The 20,340-nt window shown below is 37.2% G+C and overlaps 1 protein-coding gene across 13 annotated transcripts in view; it reads right to left on the bottom strand.

Annotated features, from left to right (window-relative positions):
• Window positions 1–20,340, bottom strand: part of LOC123873584 (obscurin) — a 144,523-nt gene that overhangs the window by 111,195 nt on the left and 12,988 nt on the right. For 6 of the 13 annotated variants that reach the window (XR_006797717.1, XM_045918466.1, XM_045918477.1 and 3 more), the window contains exons 1-2: window positions 2,060–6,845; window positions 1,783–1,898 (exon numbers count right to left, since the gene is read on the bottom strand). Coding sequence is in view for 12 of the 13 variants with exons in the window: in XM_045918466.1 (XP_045774422.1) it covers window positions 1,783–1,898; window positions 2,060–6,661 (4,718 nt within the window). In the remaining variant the exon portion in view is untranslated. Of the gene's footprint in view, window positions 1–1,782; window positions 1,899–2,059; window positions 6,846–20,340 lie in introns of those variants that run through there. The other 7 variants (XM_045918554.1, XM_045918545.1, XM_045918565.1 and 4 more) reach the window with 4 other exon arrangements.

Here is a 20,340-nt window from a genome sequence, read left to right as displayed (position 1 = left end):
CACTCTTGTTTTCAAGGTATTTAAGCTAGACGTGGCAGAAAACACACCAGAAGGGTCCATTAGCGGTTCGTGTCAGAAAGTTCAGAAACATTGAGTGAAAGGGTTTTGAGCGAGTAATTGGATGTTGAGCATATTAAAAACGATGCCAAAGTTCACGGTTTCTCGCTGTTCTGTGGCAGAGTGGTGAAGGAAAGACAAGGCTGTGAAGTTCCTGAGCACTAAAATATATATAAGTAGGTTTAAAAGCCTTGCTTGTAATTAATTCTGTAAAACATTCACCTCGGCTTGTTCAGTTATGACTTATGATTGACCGCTTTACGCATTCAGTGGTAATTTACGAGCTTGTCAAAACAAGGTAACGCGTAAATCAAAAGCTAAGAAAACACGCAACGCCACGCGTTGTGCAATCAAAAATAATTTCAGTTTGGATTTCTACAGACTCACGTCTTGTTTAATTGAACATTTCAAAAATAAAAAAATGCTGATCCAAATTTCTTTAATGGGTGAGTGGCTATTTTTCTATGACACAATCTCTAAACTAAACTAAGAGAACCGAGGGCTTCATGTCTATTCGTTACATGATTGCTCACTCCGAAAAAGGATATAAGGACTTAGAGCTGTACATTTAGTTAAAAGCTTGGTTTAAAGATTATTGTAAGACGGGATCAGTGATTTTTAAAGTTATAAATTATAATTATTTGAATACTAATGAATTCTTTTGATTTTAGAGAAAACATGAGTTCGAAAAGTGGAGACTGAAAAGTTACTAACAAGTTTTATTAATAAAGATAAAATGATTGCACGAAAAATTATTTAGTAATCATTTTAAGAAAAAAAAAACAAAAAATGAAATTAATAATAACAGGTGATAAAAAAAAATTGATGATAAGAAGAAAAATCAGCAACCTAAACTACTTTTAGTAACTAGGTAGGTATATGTTGAACTTAAAATAAGTAAACATGGAAAGATAATTCTAGAGATTTTGGGGCATATTTATGTAAATGAAGTTACAAAAAATTATACTTCAAAATACTTCTATGTAAGAGAAAAATAAGTGTACAAGATGGTCGTTAAAAATATGTAAACTTGGTGTGAATCTGTAGCCAGGATAATATATTGTGAGTTTGTATTAGAATGATTTACTTGTGCAATGTAGCAGTGCGAAGTGATTTACTCTTGGTGTGCTGTTAAAAAGCGCAAGTAACTCCAGTTTCACAACGCACGTCCGTCTGAGTTAAATATACATTTATGTACTACATCAAATAGGGCACAGTTGTGTAAGGCTCATGCACAAGGTACTTACTGTCTTTGAAGATATTTACTAGCGCCTCGAGTGTAATTTTTTGGTTGAATTTCTCGTCATTGGAGCTAGTGAGAATGTTGATGTAATGGGAAAGCCATGTTTTGACAAATATGATGTTCAGCGAATTAATAGTTAGCAATAATATCTGTGTCTATATCGGCGAAGCTCGCATATTCACACTTCAATCGTTCTAAAACTATTTTTTGGTTTAAGCGTTTGTTTCTACACTTTTCCCATTATTTTTTTTGCGAGACATGAATATTTCAAAGTTTTTTTGTTTTAAAAACTGCCTGCCCGGGGTTAAAACTCAAAATTCTTAGTAACGATCTAATACTTGAACTATTATGGCATCATGGCTCCAAAAAACTATCTCCAGCGCCAAGATTGTTCCCGCAAAAACTTACACTCAAGGCTAAGTACTGTCGCTTGGATTAAAAAAAACACAAAGGTAAGTGAAGTGTACCAAGGAATTACTCACTTTGATCCGAGAGCGGCTTTCGTGTCGAGTACCTCGACAATATCTCCCGCTTTAAGGGAGACTTCATCATCAGCTGCTGCTGTGTAGTCTGATGTCGCTACCACGATGTCGTCCACCTGGAACAAGACATAAGACTCAGTTAATATCTTGGAAATAAGTTGAAGTGGCAGTAGAGGAAATTGTAGCTGATGGCCGCTGCAGAGATCCCTAGAGTAAGCAAAGTGTAGATGCCTACCAGCAGATAGGTACAAAAATTGATAGAATGCCCAAAAATTACCTTAGAAGGACTTCTGCTACACGTAGATCTAGATCTTGTACTTGACAAGGATGGGGAATGGTATCTTTTGTAGCTAGGTGTGTTATCATAACTGTTTATTCTTGATCTAAGGTTCTCTCTATCTAGATACCCGTTATTATATTTTCTACTGTAACCACCATTTGTATATTTTGAGATTCTTTGACTGTGACTTATATTACAATATCCCGTAAATGTTTGAAGATCTTCATCATCGTCATCAAGTACGGGACAACTGTACATGCTGAAGCGATGTGCAGTGGGCTGACTGAGATTCAGGGCTGAGAAAACATGTAAAGGTTCGAAATGTCTTATACCATTTTCATCTAATACTGTATAAGCCACCTGACCAGTAAGAACAGCGCGACTGGCTTCCCGAGGAACAACAGCTTGCAAACCTTTCTTCATTATCAATAAGGCACCAGGAAGCTTTTTACGCTGAAATAGAAAATCTTCCATTGCTAAACTATTTTCAGGATGAAGCAAGCTTAAAGGAATGTCATCAGATGTCATTAGAGGAGCATCTTCTGGAACGATCATTAGTGCAGCACTCTCTCGCACCAAATCCCTAACTTTGGGATCTGTGCGAGCTAGCTCTGGATCTGTTTCTAGTTTACGAAGTGCAGAATGTAAACTTGGAGTCTGTTCCGCGAGTTTTCTCATAACTGTAAGTCTTTTGAGGATATTCATGCACATCTTATCATTTTCTATTTTTGCTAAACTGTGATCATCACTTAAAATGCAGAGTAAACTTTTGGCTACATCGCTCAATCCAAGAACTTTCGCAAGACCCACTGACTGAATAATAACTTCTTTCAACATTTCTTTATTGGAATCTTTGAAAATGGTTTCCAATGTTTTGCTACTAGTTTCTTGTACAGCAGATACGATAGCTTTTTGTAAAGTTTCTGCAGCCTCATGATCCGTCTTTATGAATGAAATGGAGTCTGATATGCGACTCAAAACATGGTGTAGTAAGTTTTTATCATTTTTGGAAATATTTTTAAAAGCTGGCCCAAGTACTTGATTTTCACTGCTAAGAAAGTCACTAAATTTGTCAATTATGTCTTCTTGAGTATAGGAATGTTTATCTAATGCACTATTGATTGCAATTTTGATTAATTCTACTTTTGAATTTGTGGAGTTTTCAAGTATTTCTTCACAAAGAACTTCTTTATTTTCTTCTGTTTGAAGAATTTTATACATAGCAGATACAAAGTCTTCATCAATAGTTTTTCCCAGAATTGTGTCAATTGATTTCAATATATGCTGATATTTTTCTTTTCCATTGTTATTATTAATTTCTTCGAATTGCTCTGCTGTGACTAAAGCAGCCAATACAGCAGCTGCGATTGAATTCTTAACTTTTTCCTGGTGAGAATGCTCTTCCTTATCTCCATTAAGATCATCATGATCTTGGATATCTAACCTCTTTTTATTGCCTCTGCCTCTTTTACTTTCTTTGACCAATCCGTTATTTTTATGGTGTAGATGGATTTCAGATTTCAAGTGGGAACTCATTTCTATTATAGATGTGATTACTTCCATTAGTTGATTTGCTACATCATCTTTTAATCCGAAATCTGTAACGAAAGCTTTCAAGACTTCGGCATTCTTTGTGTGATTCAATATAACATTAATAGCAGGTAAATCGGTAGGAACTTGCCTCCCAATTGACATTCCGGCTTCTGACAATTGCCTTAGCATTTTTCTGTCGATAGTCAACTCCCCTTTTGTAGATGTAGTATCATTTGGATTCATTTTAACTTTTAACAATTTTAGTTCTTCTGGAGTGACAACAAAACTTTGGACGGAAAATTCAAGACCTTCTTCACCTTCAGTAAGATCAGGAGCTACAAATTTGAGACCTTCAGGCGTCTGAACAATCTGGCCAGGAACAAAAGTCACTCCTTGATTGTCATTTTCAATTACTCTACCAGGAACAAATCTCGGACCTTCATCGGTGTCAACTACTTGACCTGGAACAAATCTGGATCCTTCATCTTCTGTCGATATGACTTGTCCAGGAATGAAGGTTGGACCAGCTTTTGTTTCAATAATTTGTCCAGGTACAAATCGCGGCCCATCAATTGTATGAATAGTTTGTCCTGGAACAAATTTAGGTCCACTTTTTGTGTTTACTACTTGACCAGGAACAAATTTCGGCCCATCAGTTGTATCGACTACTTGGCCGGGTACAAATTGTTCTCCATTTTCTGTGAAGACTATTTGTCCAGGGACAAACACTCCTTCTACCATCATTCCTGGAACGAAACGTGATTGGTTTGCCTCATTTTTCACGAGGCGCCCTGGAACCACTTTACCATCCAATGCCGGAGCTTTAGGTCCTGGATAAAATTCTATACCTTTGCTTGATTGCACCATATGACCAAATACATATAAAGATTCCTCCGATAAAGAACACGTTTTAATGTCAATAGGCAACCCAACAGGCATGCTTTCAGTAAAAGTTATATCTTCTATTTTCCTAGCAACTGAAAATTCTACGTTGCCGTTAGCCTGAACAATAGTTTTGCCGGGGACGAACTTTTCACCGCAATCTGTGTGAACTACTTGTCCTTCAATGAATTTGGGCCCATCTATTGTATCTACGGTCGTTCCAGGAACAAATTCAAGGCCACTGTTACCCATCTTTGTTATACCAGGAACAAAGACTGTTTCTCCATTTGTAGTAACTGTTTGACCAGGTACAAATTTAAGTCCATTCGGTGTAGCTAGTGTAGCCCCCGGAACAAATTGCAATTCATCTTCGTGTTGTACCACTTGTCCAGGAACAAACTGCCAGTCATTATTTATTTTTGCATTTTGTCCAGGTGTAAAAACAATATTGCCATTCTCCGTCACCGTTTGTCCTGGTACAAATTTAACTCCATCTGGAGTTAGTATTGTTTGGCCCGGAACAAACACCTCTTCGGATCCATTATTTATCACCTTTCCAGTAACAAATTTAAGACCTTCTTCAGAAAAGACAGTCTGTCCTTCAGTAAACCGATATTTATCATCTTTAGTTTTAATTGTTTGTCCGCAAACAAACTCATCTCCATTTTCTGTTTGCAAAACTTGTCCAGCAAGGAAAAATGGTTCATTAGTATTTTCACTATCAATAATATGCCCAGGTATTAGGCCTGGTCCTGCAGGAGTATTCACACTAAGACCGGGAACAAACACTGGCCCAGAGGGTGTTTCCACTGTTTGACCCGGTACAAAAACGGGGCCTTGAGGTGTATTTATATGTTGACCGGGAATAAACTTCTTCGCTTTATTTATATCTAATGTTAGACCTGATATTTTTGCAATTTTTTCTCTTTTTCCTTTCTTAATATTTTTAACAACTTCGGGCAAATTATCTAGCGTAGGAAGCATATCAATTTTATCAGAGTTGAGTAACTTTTCTGTTATGTTCGAAGTCTCTATTAAGCGCTCTTCAGAAAGTTCTGCAACGGCACTTAACACTGCTTCCGTGGGTCGTGATTTTATTAGTTTTAAAGGGTTCACACAAGGCACATTTTCAAAAGGAATCGAAACTTCACTTATATTGCGGTCCACTTCATGTATTTCGGTATCACAATGATAGGGCGTGATATTTAGAGGCGATGGGAGTGCAGTCACTTTAGTTGTAAAGCATTCATTATTTACTTCCTTTTCAAACAAATCCCAGTCCCATGTTTCAAGCAGTGGATGCATTTGATCTCTCCAGTCACCGCTGCACATAACCATACTCGATTTCGATCGCATATGATGAAGATCAAAATGATTACAAGAAAAACTTTTAAGATCATGTTTTTCATGCTTAGTTTCTTCTAATTTTGCTTTCTTTGCCACACGTTCTTGACGCATTTTCTCTTCTTCAATTTCTTGTACTTCCGCCAATTTCTCCTTGTTTTCAAATATTTTTTTCATAGATGAAAGTCCTGCAGCACGTTTCCTTTTTTTCTTACGGTCTTCGAGTTCCTCTAACTCCCTCTGTTTTAAAACCTCTGCATTCGGTCCCTCTCCTTCAAATATTTCCACTTCCTCAGTGAAATCCTTAAAGTCCATTGAAACACTGCGACCTTGTTTTGTTTTGATAAGCAAAGTGTCTGAGTCTTTGGCGAGCATAACATCTCTAACGTCACCATCCCTCACTGCTGCCTCCATTCGAGCTGAGAAAACTAGGCTGCATCTTCTCTCTTGAACTGTGTACACGTAGCGTTTGTCATCTGCCACTTGTTTCGCCAGAAGCACTTCCATTAATCCTCGTTGAGCATCAGTAGTGCCGTCTAAGACTGGGAATATGTACCTATAACCTGCAAGCATTTCATGTTTCCTGTTTCCGTAGTTGATTTCAGGCGAATAATGGTGCGGTCCGAGTTCGCCGGACACGTTGGTTATCTTACATTTATTTGCTTTCCCCGAACGAGCGGCAAGCAACACTGGAATGTAGTGATGGGACGGTAACCCGTATGATTTCCCCGTGATCCTGCAGCATCGTTTCGCATCGGCTGGGGATATCGGTGCAAGGAGCGGGAAATAGTTTGGCTTGGGCAAGCCTCGACTGCGGCCGGTTATTCTACAGAAAGACATTTCGGTCGATCACGTATTCATATTATTTGTTTACAAACTCGAGTGAAGCCGGCTTGATACGCGAACGTTTTATATACGAATATAATATCGATTTATTCGCGACGAGGAAGGTGCGCGTGCGTCGATTGCGGAGCTTAAGAAGCGACTGCGAGAGCTCGGTCTAAGCGCGGAGCTTAACTTGGGCCATCGGTTCGCACCTTCGCGACGTGTGCCGTTTATGTGTTCCGGTTACGAGTTATTTATAATCATAAAGAGAGACGTATACGCTGAATATGTGACACGATTTTAAGATGAAAACAACAAAGACGTGAATTTACAGTTTTCCCCTCAAAAGTCGAGAGGAAACGAAGCGAAAGCAATATATTATGAAATCGAAGTGTTCGGTGTATTTTGGAAATGTAAATATTTATGCGCAAACGTTACCTACTCGAAAATATCTTCACGAAATTGAATTCGTGTATTTGAAGATTTTGTATACATGTATTGTGATTGTGATTGAAAACGGGGAATTTAATGGAAATAATTGTACATAGTCTACCATCGGTACTTATTTAATTCTAAAGAGAGGCATGGACCGTGAAATAATCCTGTTTCAATACGACTTACACCAAGAATTACGAAAAAGCGCATACCTAATAAATAAATCCAAATAAGCATAATTCATAAACGGTGATAGCTGGGTCCAGGGTTCAATTCTACGGAAAAACGCAGCGTGCTTTATAAAAAATTAAAATAAATCACCGTAAGGAAATATCTGCGTGATTGAGAGATCTAAATAATGTTCTCAAAGATATTCCTCCTTCTTCTCTAAATCTCCTTTCACCAAAGGTTGCCTGGTGGAGATTGCTCTGAGCAATAAGGCCGCCTTTGCAAACAATTGTTTCTAGTTTTTTTTCTCTTTCTCCCTTTTGTGTTGATTATTTCATGTTTTGTGTGCAATAAAGTTTTTATCAATAGAATAGAATTGATTTTTATTCAAATAAACTTTTACAAGAGCTTTTGAATCGTCAAAATAATTTATGTGTGTGTGTGTGTGTGTCTGTGTGTGTGTGTGTGTGTGTCTGTGTGTTTGTTACTCCTTCACGCAAAAACTACTGGACGGATTTGGCTGAAATTCGGAATGAAGATAGATAATATCCTGGATTAGCCCATAGGCTACTTTTATCCCGGAAAACCAAAAAGTTCCCACGGGATTTTGAAAAACCTAAATACTCGCGGACAAAGTCGCGGGCGTCAGCTAATGAATCATAATTCAAAAAAACAAACATCAAAAAAGCGTTCGAGAATTGAACCTGCAGCCTTTTGGTTATTTTTAAATTATGTTCGCTCAAATAGTGCAATTAATAAACATGTAGGTACATTGTCTTTGTTTCTAGAGTCGCATACAAATATAATTCTCACACACAAAGGTGAACAATAGCTATAAATAAAGAGGTCTTAACTAGTGCCTGGTTTAATCTTGCGAAATAAAGCGCGTAATTATGAAATTAACACCTTAAAATTATAATAATAAACTGTACTAAATGCGGAAGGACTGTGTTACGAAAGGATTTGCAGAATACATCGTATTGTTACGTATATCAAACAAGTAATAAATTAAAAACTTAAAACCAGTCTGCCCTGGCATGTTTTTTTTCCAAAAATTTATAGTTAGTATTACTTGGGATGATGTAAGGATTCTATCAATACCCCTTACATCCAAATCTGTTCAGGAATTTAGAAGTTATGGTGGAATAGAGAAACTCACTTACATACATACAACTTTGGGCAGTCATGTGAAAAAATCCCGCCGTTATGTGATCAATGGCAGGGGTCATGATCCTCAGAAAAGAGGATTATGGCGTGGCGAGGAATAAGTGTGCATTTCGAATTAGTATACCTAATTAAGTGCCATATAAACCACTTGTCTTTGTTTATCCGTAGTGCTACGAATGTCGTAGCGTTTGCTACACGTTATTCACAAATCATAATTTTTAACCCCTGACCCAAAAAAAGGGGTGTTATAAGTTTACGTGTGTATCTGTGTATCTGTCTGTGGCATCGTAGCTCCTAAACGAATGAACGTATTTTAATTTAGTTTTTTTTTTGTTCGAAAGGTGGCTTGTTCGAGAGTGTTCTTAGCTATAATCGAAAAAAATCGGTTCAGCCGTTTGAAAGTTATCAGCTCTTTTCTAGTTTTCTTATAGAGGTTTTTGTGTCGGGGTTTTTTTTTAATTTCGAGTTATCTTCCTTATGCTCAGGATATATACGTATCGTTTTATAGAAACAGGCATTACTTTGCGGAAGTCCATGATATACAAAGAACCAAAAGCTTAATTTGCTGTAATCCGCTGAAACAGATAATGTTGCAACATGCACCGCCCGCCCTCCCACTGCTAAACATGCAGGAATATATTAAAAGTTTATAATAAATAACCAAACAAAATAACTGGCTTCCGTTAACGGGAAGTTTCACTTTATATTATAATTAAAATATAGGTATATTATAATTTAACATATCCTTAAATTTTAAGGAACGGTTTAGTAGGTACTCGAATGATAGAAGGTACCTAATGAACATCCTATTTTTCAAAGTTTCACTGAACCTAATCAATATAGTTCAAGTGTTGAGGAAAAGCTATTTCGGTACCGGTTGTTTTCACGTTCACCTGCGCGTGCGCCGAGAAAGTTCTCCTCCGCGAATTTAGAACAAAAACCAGGTGAACAGACACAGCTATCGTACGCTATTTTATTTAGGTAAGGTAAACTTGTTTATTCCTTTTGATTACCCAATGGGGTTTATTATGGAGGAAATGAGTTGAACGGTAGAGAGTTGAAATTTTCACAGAATGTGCAGGTATATCTATTGCCGCTATAGCAACGAATAATAAAAATTTCAAAATGGTCGCGATTAGCCAAATTAGACGTTTTGTTAAGTTTCCTTACTGTCGAAACATTTTAAAACTAAAAGTATGGTGGTTCCAAATGTACCCTGGTCTGAGAAGAAGCCCACAATAAACTCAGCTGGATATTCTACTGTAAGCATGACTCTACCAAAATGCTCTACCAATGTTTTTTGACCTTGCCAAGGTGTACAAAAGTCGTGGATATTTCTGAACGGCAATCACAGATAACCATCAACCTTGTCACAGAGTTATAATAAAAATATAATGTGTAAAGTTTTACAAACAGACTGACATTATCTAAATATAATATAATATAAAAGGAAAAGCTAACTACCTGACTGACTGATCTATCACGCACAGCTCAAGCCACTAGACGGATCAGGCTGTTCGACGGATGATCCGCTAAGAAAGGATTTTTGAAAATTCAACCCCTAAAGAGGTAAACCCTTTAGGGGTTTCGAAGATAGAGGTTTGTAATTTGTGTAGCCCACGCGGACGAAGTTGCGGGCATAAGCTAGTGAATAATATGATAAGAGGCAAGGTTATGGTTATGCTTCTGTGATTAATTGTTATTTTCATTGTAATAACTTATAATAACAAATATTTTATTGGACTTCGTCTGCGATGGCGCTTGCTGGCGCGCGTGCTGTGCTTGTTTGGAGTGTTGTTTTTTGTTAAGAGTGGCTGGTTTTTGTGTTAGTTGGTGTTTTTTGGTGGTGGAACTGACTGGGAAGCGCTCTAAAGGGGCGCCGCGGGTATGTCGGCGGGCGCCGGCGCAGACGGAGTCCATACTTGTATAAATTCAATTACTTGAAAATATCACAAACTTGACATTGGCTAATCAGAGTAAAGCCAGATTTAAAGAAAAAAAATAAATTTATTTGCATTTTGGTGAAAGGTAGAATTTAACAAAATGCAAAGAGAAACATTTCCTGGCAAGAATCGAGCCCGGGACCTCCCACTTAGGTATAAGACCACAGCACTTACCACTGTGCCAGGATGGTCAATAAAGATTTTCAATATTGTTTTGCTTTTCCTTATCGTTCACATAATATTCTGTGAAGACAAAATACACGAGTCAGAAATCACGATCGAAATAATGTCGTAGAGAAAAATGATCGCACATTTTCCTCGCATTTGACCAGTCATTTACTTTTAGATGAACTCATAAAACGCTTTCGCGAAAATATTATGCGCCATTTCTCTTGAAGCCGCAGAAAAAAAGACAATAAATCATGTTGTTCTACCTACTTGTGTTGACCATGTTATAGTGTTCCGTAGGATCTCAGAAGAAAAGGAATAGGATCACTTCGTTGTCGTCTTTGGGAGATCATAATTTCAAAATTGTTTCTGATCAGATGATTTAGTGGGAGTCTTCATTCGTGGCTAGCTGTAATCCTTTTAGCAATTCGTTCTGGTGGCGCAATCTTCGAAAGATGTATGCCCAGCTGTGTGGACTGTGGACGCGTACTGTCTAAAGGACAGATGGATGGATGATAAAGGCTTTCTTATTTGACTACGAAACCCTAAAAAAGAGACTAACAAGCGAACTTAGATTGTGGTATTTGGTTGAATGGTTAAATATTGGTTCGCTAACCAACACAATAATTGTTAATCTTGGATCCATTAGTGAGACATTAATTTGACGTTTGAGACCGATTAAAGTTTGTTAAAAAGCGTTTGATCGTCGATAAAAAATTGAAATCTCGTGAAATGAACTGACGTTCTTCAAACAATTATTTTCTAAATTGGTTCTTTTTTGAGGATAATTGTGTAACGCACTTGCTTTGCTTGTTTGAAAAAGAAAATGATTCCAAGCACCTAATTCCATGAAGAGTAAGATTATAAGGTATAAATAAATAAGAAATAATATAAAATTTAAGACAATTAGTAAATTTTACGTAACATGGTTTGGCTATTATAATATATAATATATAATATTATAGTGGAATATAGATCCGAGACAATGGTCGCTAACTTTGGGCTGGGGATGAGAAAGCTCATACTCACTTAGTGGGCGATGGAGTTAGCTATGCTTGGTGTTTCTCTACGTGATCATCAGAAATATATATAAATAGGCTGGCTATCCTTAACACAGATGTAAAAAATCTAGCTAGGTTAGCCAGTCCTTGATCTTGCAACACTCAAAAACAAAGTTATGTTACTAATTACTAATTATCTTACTTTGTCATCAAAAATTTTTTAAGTACCAAATTGTATAATAATCTAGTCTTAGTACATTGTTCAACAGTGTTTAAAGTGTGTTTATGTGTTTATGTTTTGCTCAATAAAATTTATTATTATTATTATAAATGAGATCTGTTTAGGATAACCAGAGTAACCTTAACAGGAAAGTACGGTAATAAATGCGTTAGTTAATAAACTGTGTAACCGATATTGTTCAACTCGTTGCGAAGCTGAAATAGAAATGGGCAGGGCACATAGTTCGCAAAAGACGGTAGACGTTAAGACCCCAAGATGCTAGAATGGTAACCTCGCACGGAAAAGTGCAGCTTTGGAAGACCCCTAACTATGTAGTCAAATGAGGAGCCGCTGGATTTAGGCGGCGCAAGACCGAAGTACTTACAAGAGACCTATGTCCAGTATTGGACGTCTATCGTTTGATAATGATGATAATAATGATACCCGAATACGCGCGAGGGCGACATTTTGACATGTCTATTAGAATTTCGCGGCTAAAGTAGTTTTTCATAACAATAAAGTGCCAAAATCCGGCCGCTCAGTCAAATACGAGATGAAAGGAAACTCAGCCAAAATCGACTTGCCAAAATGCTTTCTTTTACTTTTCATTGTTTAAAAATAAACTTCATAAGAATTAAATCTTGTAAGAGATTTTTAAGGTGCAACGCACACCGGCAGAACTGAAGCGTGGCGGCTTGATAGCTCAAACAAAACTTTTATTTATATTGACATCACGACGGCAGCGCGCAGTAAACCCAGGCTCTCCGTCTGCGTGTTCTAACTCCAAAAGTACATTATTGAAAAATTTCAAAAACTCTAAAAGACTTTCTAATTTGTTTTAGAAAGTCTTTTAGAATTGTAGTTAGAATGAAAATCATTGCGATCATCTAGGGTCTACGAATTCATTTGTTATAATCGACCAAGATAATTTGGGGTCAAGTTAGTACCTACAAACTTTAATACAAACCACCCTAGGGTTTGATAGATCCATAAAATCCATCCTTAAGCACTCGTAAGTCCTACTAGATATAAGTTTGGATGTGTTTCAAAAGCGCCAGACCTAAATCAAAAGACTGATTTAAATCTAGTACCTATCTACGTCCATTTAGTGGTTCCAAGAACTTCTCGACATTATCTCTTTCAATGTAGGTATTTGTACATTATTTTAGTTTGCAAACTTATCGTTGCGACATATTTTTCACGAATACATTCGTATAGTTTACCTAGATAGTGACATGAAAAGATTAGGTACTATTTATGAGGTATTTGTTCACATAAAATGTAGTTTTGTGTAGACATTGTGAGATAAATTGAAGCTTTCTAAAAAGTAGAAAGTCGGTTACCTACTTTTTTATGAATTCTAGAAAAAAGTAAACATTATTGCGCAAGTGTTTTGAATTTTTAACCCCCGACCCAAAAAGAGGCGTATTATAAGTTTGTCGTTTGTATCTGTATATCTGTCTGTGGCATCGTAGCTCCTAAAATAATGAACCGATTTTAATTCAGTTTTTTTTTTTTGTTTGAAAGGTGGCTTGATCGAGAGTGTTCTTAGCTATAATACAAGAAAATCGGTTCAGCCGTTTGAAAGTTATCAGCTCTTTTCTAGTTACTGTAACCTTCAATTGTCGGGGGTGTTATAAATTTTTAATTTACACTCGTTGTTCCAAGTATAATAATTGAGAATAAATAAAAGAATACAAAATTTAAAAATAAGATTGAACCAATTAGGTATAGTTAAATACAACAAAATAAGTACCACTAGCGCGAGCGGAGATAGTGCAAATTTTTTCTTTAGAACTGTTAATAAAATGATAATTACTTAATTTAATAAGCAGACCCTGGTATATACAAAAACGAGGAAGAATCGGGTTGAAAAGTGAGAAACGAACTTCAATGTTTTATTTACTATGTGTGTCATTTACTATGAATGGCTAAAAACCTACTGTTTATTAAATTGTTGAACTAATTGTGAACAATTTATTCTTGTGTTCTGTTTTTGTCCTCCATCTTCGAAGATATTTATAATATCGAAGATTTTTATCGGTTTCTAGACGGCCCGCCCTGTTATAGTCATCTCGCCACTACCTTTAGGTACACGCCAAGTATACGTCACAGAAACATACACCGTCAATACTTATGAGGTTGTAAACCGTGGACAGGACATCTGGCGTCACGCGCGAACAGCAACCATGTCACATAAGTCAGTTTAGTCACATTTCTCCTTCTCACGTCACCGCTGACTTATTGCTCCAACACCGAAGAGCCGTTTCTCTAATGGATTTACGTTCATATAATTAGTTTGGATTCAATCCAATACGCTGCGGTACCCTTCGATGCATCACTTTAATATAATATTATTGAACTATTACATTAAGTACATAGTAAAGCGAATGGCATTCTGTTTTATGACTCACAGTTTATTTTATTGATTACACTTCGCTATTAATTTTGTCTAGGCCATGTTGATGTTTGTTTAAGTCTGCTAGAAAACCGCTACAATTTTAGGGCGGACCAAACGCCACCACGCGAAATAGCAACCCTTATTTAGTGGACCTAAACAAAATTTGTTAACAGACACTTAAAGTTACGTTAGTGGTTATGGTAAAACTTTGACAGTTAATACAAGTGTAAATTAAAAATTTATAACACCCCCGCCTACAGTAACTAGAAAAGAGCTGATAACTTTCAAACGGCTGAACCGATTTTCTTAGATTATATAGCTAAGAACACTCTCGATCAAGCCACCTTTCAAACAAAAAAAAAACAAAATTAAAATCGGGTCATTAGTTTAGGAGCTACGATGCCACAGACAGATACACAGATACACACGTCAAACTTTTAACATCCCTCTTTTTTGGTCGGGGGTTAATTATATCTAAATATGGAAATCTACAAAGCATAGCTAGCCTGCAGACAATTTTAGAAAATGAAAATCGCCAACCAACAAGTAGGTTTTCCTTACAGCGCGAAATTAATTTCTGTAGTCAAAAATACCCATACCTACGGGCGAAATACAGAAAACAGAGCAATTTCGCATATATTATATATCTATGTAAATCAGTGATACACAAACAAAACAAGATATATTATTAAACTTCAAATAAACACAGGAATCAAGGTCACAACGCTGCAAACCGATACATCCTTCAGGTGTGCGATTTCAAAGAACGCCACCAAAATAAACTGAACTTCACTTTGGACTGTCAAATCGTATTTTTGGAGGAATATTTTAATGTGACAGATGTAAATGATGGCGCGTAAAAAACTCGCGGCTTGGATTCCTCTTAATTTGTTTATGGATTTATTGCTCGCCCTACATAATATTTGTTTTGTTGAATATACGAGGTGACACTTAGTTTGATGCACTCCATCTGTTTTTGTTAGTATCCAAGGGGCTTCGAAAGACATCGAAGCTGTCGGCTTTCCATTTAGCTATTCTAGGCCTAGTGATTACGTTAGATCTCCTATTTAAAGCATCTACGGCTCGATCCCCATCTTTTTTTTCAGAGAAGCAATCAAATATCACTTTCTTTACCAGTGAAAGAAAATATCGTGAGGAATGCCTTAGAGTTCTCCATAGTTTATACCTGCCAATCTATAATACGCTAGCATGGTGATATATGGCTTAAATCTTCTCATTCTGAGAGAAGAGCTGTACTCAGTAGTGGGCCATCGATGGGTTGTTGATGATAATGGTGTTGATGAGCCACAAGACAATCATTATAATGATTTTGTTACATTGATAGGTGGTAAAAGTCTATGCCTTAGATTTTTAATAGCGGTGAAGTAAGAGCCATGCCAAATGTACTGTGAAAATATTTTTCCATGAATAAAAATGTTCAGAAAAACGATTATGTATTATGAAGTTTCAGATATCAAAACCTATCTGTATAATCCTCAGGGATTTCCAGACACAGCAGAGTCCGCACAAATGACAATAAGTTCAACAAGTGTAAATTAAAAATTTATAACACTCCCGACAAGTGAAGGTTACAGTAATAACTAGAAAAGAGCTGACAACTTTTAAACGGCTGAACCGATTTTCTTGGATTATAGCTAAGAACATTCTCGATCAAGCCACCTTTCAAACAAAAAAAACCCAAATTAAAATCGGTTCATTAGTTTAGGAGCTACGATGCCACAGACAGATACACAGACACACAGATACACACGTCAAACTCATAACACCCCTCTTTTTGGGTCGGGGGTTAAAAACAGCAGTATTTCGAACACGATGTGTAGAAATTACAATTATGAATCATGATTTTGAGGTATCAGATACCAAATAACGTCTCTTAATTCCATACTGATTCTGGATTCTCCACTTTTAATTTGGTGGAATCTCCATGAAGCTTTCCAGACAAACCAGACACAACGGAGTCAGCACAAAGGTCAATAAGTTACAAAACAGCAGTATTTCGAGCACCAGTTTATTATTAGGATTAGTTTAACTGGTTCAGGGACGCAACGACTCGCCGCAGAAATAATACACCGGTTTCTGGGAAACACAAGTGTTTACCTTGTTACCTATAACTACTGGGGAATATTATTATGCTCCTATGTTTTATATTGCATAGGAGAACCAGAGTAATTGACATGGTTCATTGGGTTGCGAAGATGAAATGGCAATGGGCAGGGCACATAGTTTGAAAACCCGATAGACGCTGGGATCCCTATTCCCAAAGTGCTATAGCAATGGTAACTTCGCACTAGAAAGCGTAGCATTGGCAGACCTCTGCCACTGAAATTAAGAAGCCCTAACCAAAACAAGGCTTTAGCAATGGTAGAGTTTCGGCTTTTTACATGACTGCCCAAAAAAGGAGTGCAATATTTTCAAGGTCCATGTATTCATGTGTCTGATTTTCTTTATTCCACCATAATGTCTAAATTCCTGAAAAGATTTGGATTTATGGGGTATGTACCAGATCCCGAGTGACACAAGCTACAATTTTTTTGAAAAACTTCAATATAATTTATGGCAGGGACAATCGTGTTTTATTCTCAGGATTCCGGCATTATTATTCCTAAGCCTCCGCTGTCTGTTTGTCAGGGCTTGTATCTCGTGAACCATAGTAAGTAGGTAGACAGATAAAATTTTCACAGAATTGCAAGTGAATTTCTATTGCCACTATAATAAAAAAATCAAAATTGCCACCATGAATATAAAAAAACTATTATTTCTTGTATTACGGTACGAAACTCTTCGTTTGCGAGTCCAACTCGGATTTGACCAATTTTTTTTAATTATTCGCTTGTTATTTACTTATTTCGTGCTTACTACCTTACTAAAGATACAGACAAATTGGAAGCTTCTGGAAATATCTTGATCAGACAATGAGTGGTTTGGAAGGTATACCTAATTGGTAGAGATCATTATACATCGATGGTAGAGATATTAATATTGTGTATCTGTATTCTGTATAGGATTTTACGGAAAATCAAGTATCGAGATGTATGTCTGTTTGTTTTGAGAGAACGCATCGGTTTATAAGATAAACAGAAATAATATTGCAACAGCTGCGTTCATATGTTGAGATGTTTTTTGATGTTTAGGAGATAATGGTGGAGTGACGTATAATTTTTCCTTGACTTCAGTATCAAGAATATCTCGGATATATTCTGTTTATAGCGGCGATAGCCTATTGGTTAAGCCTTCCCGTCGAGGAGGTCCATGGTTCAATCTCGGGCCTCTAACTTTTTGGAGTTACGTGCGTTCTTGGTTTAGCGAAAAGGGAAACACCGTGAGGAAACCTGCATGCCTGTGTTCTCAAAGGTATGTTGGCTTTTATTATAGGGTACAAGATATTAAAGACTAGACGATGCCCGCGGCTCTGCCCACGTGAATTAAGGTTTTTAAAATCTCGCAGGAACTCTTTGATTTTTCGGGATAAAAGTAGCCTATGTCCGTCCCCTTTTACCTTTCGTCAAAATCGGTTAAACATTTGAGCCGTGAAAACCTAGCAGACAGACAGACAGACACACTTTCCCATTTATAATATTATAGAAAAGAGTATAGATTATAACAACACTACGATCAATACGTCATGTATTGTACTAATTATGATATAACCGGACGAAACGGCATTGTACCTTCGTACGATATACTCGTAACATGCGCGAGCGCCGGCGCGCCACCTGCTGACAGACGCTCGTTAGATACACTGGGCCTAAATGTGCCCAATGTAGCAAAATACCTATGCTACACGAAATATATATGATTTAGTTAAAAAAAATATATAATAAATATTACCTCTTTACAGAGGACGCTCCGTCACTCCCTCCTATAAAATAAAATATATCCTATCCTTTCTTTAGGAAATTAAACAGCTTTATAACCCGACTACTACCCGCGAACTTCCGATAGATAACGACAGAATATAATAATATTATTTTTCTGTCGCTCGGTGTATTTTAACATTGTAACTACTATATTTATATTTATGAACTCAAAGTTTTTTCTTCTTTTATTTGATATCCCCCTCTAATAGCAAAAAATAAATTTTTGGAGACCCCCACATTTTTGGATGTAAGTACCTAACATCCGCCAGGTCGATTTTTTGTCATATAAAATGTAGCATGTGTCACCCGAATTATAATATACGAATCGATTGACATCTCATTTTTCAAAAATGGCTCAGTAGTTGAGAAGCTACGGTGGAACACTCATAAATACATACCTACATACATAGGTACATACATACATAGACTGCTAAAATCATAACCCTTCCTTTTAGCTTTGCCGTAGCCGGGTAAAAAGTGTCAAAAATCGAAACTCATAATTCAATTTTTTTCAGAAGCCCATTCGTCAATTTTGGCGCAGATCAGAAAACTCCGCTTGCTGAAACTGTTTACGTAATTATGCGCCCAATTGCTTAGAAATAGCGGCGCAATTAGCATGCAGGATTCATGGAAAGGTGTTCAAATAGCACACAGACAGACAGAAATAAAGACAATGGAAATAGAACTCGGTGGGAGGCAATCGGATGCAGTCGAAATAGACGAAAGTCTAGAGAAAAGCAGCTTGTAATTAGTATTTGCCATCGGAGACTAGCCAACTACGTAGGGAGTATTACAGGGCAAGTGTGGGTGCAAACATTGGTACGCTCTCTATTCCCTCACTCTAAATGTCTTCGCACATTACAGACTCGACGCCGACTCCTCGATCAAGCCACTTTTAAAAAAAAAAAACTAAATTAACAAATCGGTTCATTCGTTTAGGCGTTACGATGCCACATACAGATACACAGATACACACGTCAAACTTATAACAACCCCTCTTTTTGGGTCAGGGGCTAAAAATTGAATCGATAAGTTACACAGTTTGTCAGTCGATTGTAATGTCGCCTCAATAACGCCATCTGTATAAACTCTTATAAACTACGTCGGTCCTGAAACGCGAACCCTCTCGTCTCTGAAATAACTCGTCGCTTGTCTGAAATTCAGTTTCAGACAAGCGACGACAGCTGTTCATCTCAATGAACCCATTTCAGCGGCCGTTTCACGAGGACCTGCTTAGCGAGGCGATCGCTAGATGGCGCTATAACAAAAATATTTATTAATTAACTATAATTACTGGACTAAGAGCCCGTGAGGACCGGCCCTCGTTATTTTATAAAAGCTGCAACTTTTTATGCGATTTGTCCCCAGCACAGGTAGGAACGAGCAGCGAATATGAAGTTTGGATCATCGTGGATTTGGCAGATGTAACAAAGGTGTATGATATAATCTTGCATCAGAGTACAAAGTGTAATTTTTTTATATTTTCTTCAGAATAGTATTAGAAATCCCATCAGATCAGGCTTTACCAGGGAGTTAGTATGTATCGTGGCAACCCCCTGCAAGACACCCTTAAAATTAGACACAAAAGTTTATCCGTCAAAGCCACGATGATACAAACGGATAGTTCTTTTCTGTGTTTTGCAGAGATGAACAATGTGCAAAGAAACATTCAGCTTTTATAAAATAACGAAGCTCTAGACCTTACATATTCTTTCTCTATACCACCGCGAAATGGTAGAAATCTAAAAATATCTAGGGATAGGTTGTTGATAAATAATTTGGCAATCGCCATGCATCACAGACAGAGGATTACAAAATGAATTATGTTATGTTATGAGAGTGAAGAAATATTTGTGCGATGTTGACAAACAAATTGCAAAAACAGACATTTCCTTTCGTATTGTGATTTTGTTGTCGTTGTCAAATGATAGACGTCCACTGCTGGGCCATATATCTCTTGTGGGTATTTGCTTCCTCTTTTCTAATCCGAACCGCCAGGATATGGAACGCCCTTCTGGCATCAGTTTTCCTTTCCACCTATAATATGGGTACCTTCAAGTCAAGAGTGAATAGGCAACTTCGAGGCAAGCGCGCTCCATCTTAGGCTGCATCATTACTTGCTAGCAGGTCTGACTGCAGCCAAACGCTAGTCTATATAGTTAAAAAAAAGACTTCCACATTCCACGGGCTTGCGCCGCCTGGATACAGCAGCTTCCTGCACCTTGTTTGATGTCGTCTGTCATTTTCCGGTGCCATATCACCATACCAGTATATTGGGACTTCAGTCTTCATCTTCTATTGGATCTTCCAACT

Source organism: Maniola jurtina, chromosome 2, assembly GCF_905333055.1.
Source record: "Maniola jurtina chromosome 2, ilManJurt1.1, whole genome shotgun sequence".
Classification (NCBI taxonomy): Eukaryota; Metazoa; Arthropoda; class Insecta; order Lepidoptera; family Nymphalidae; genus Maniola; species Maniola jurtina.
This window is presented reverse-complemented; position numbering and strand designations above follow the sequence as displayed.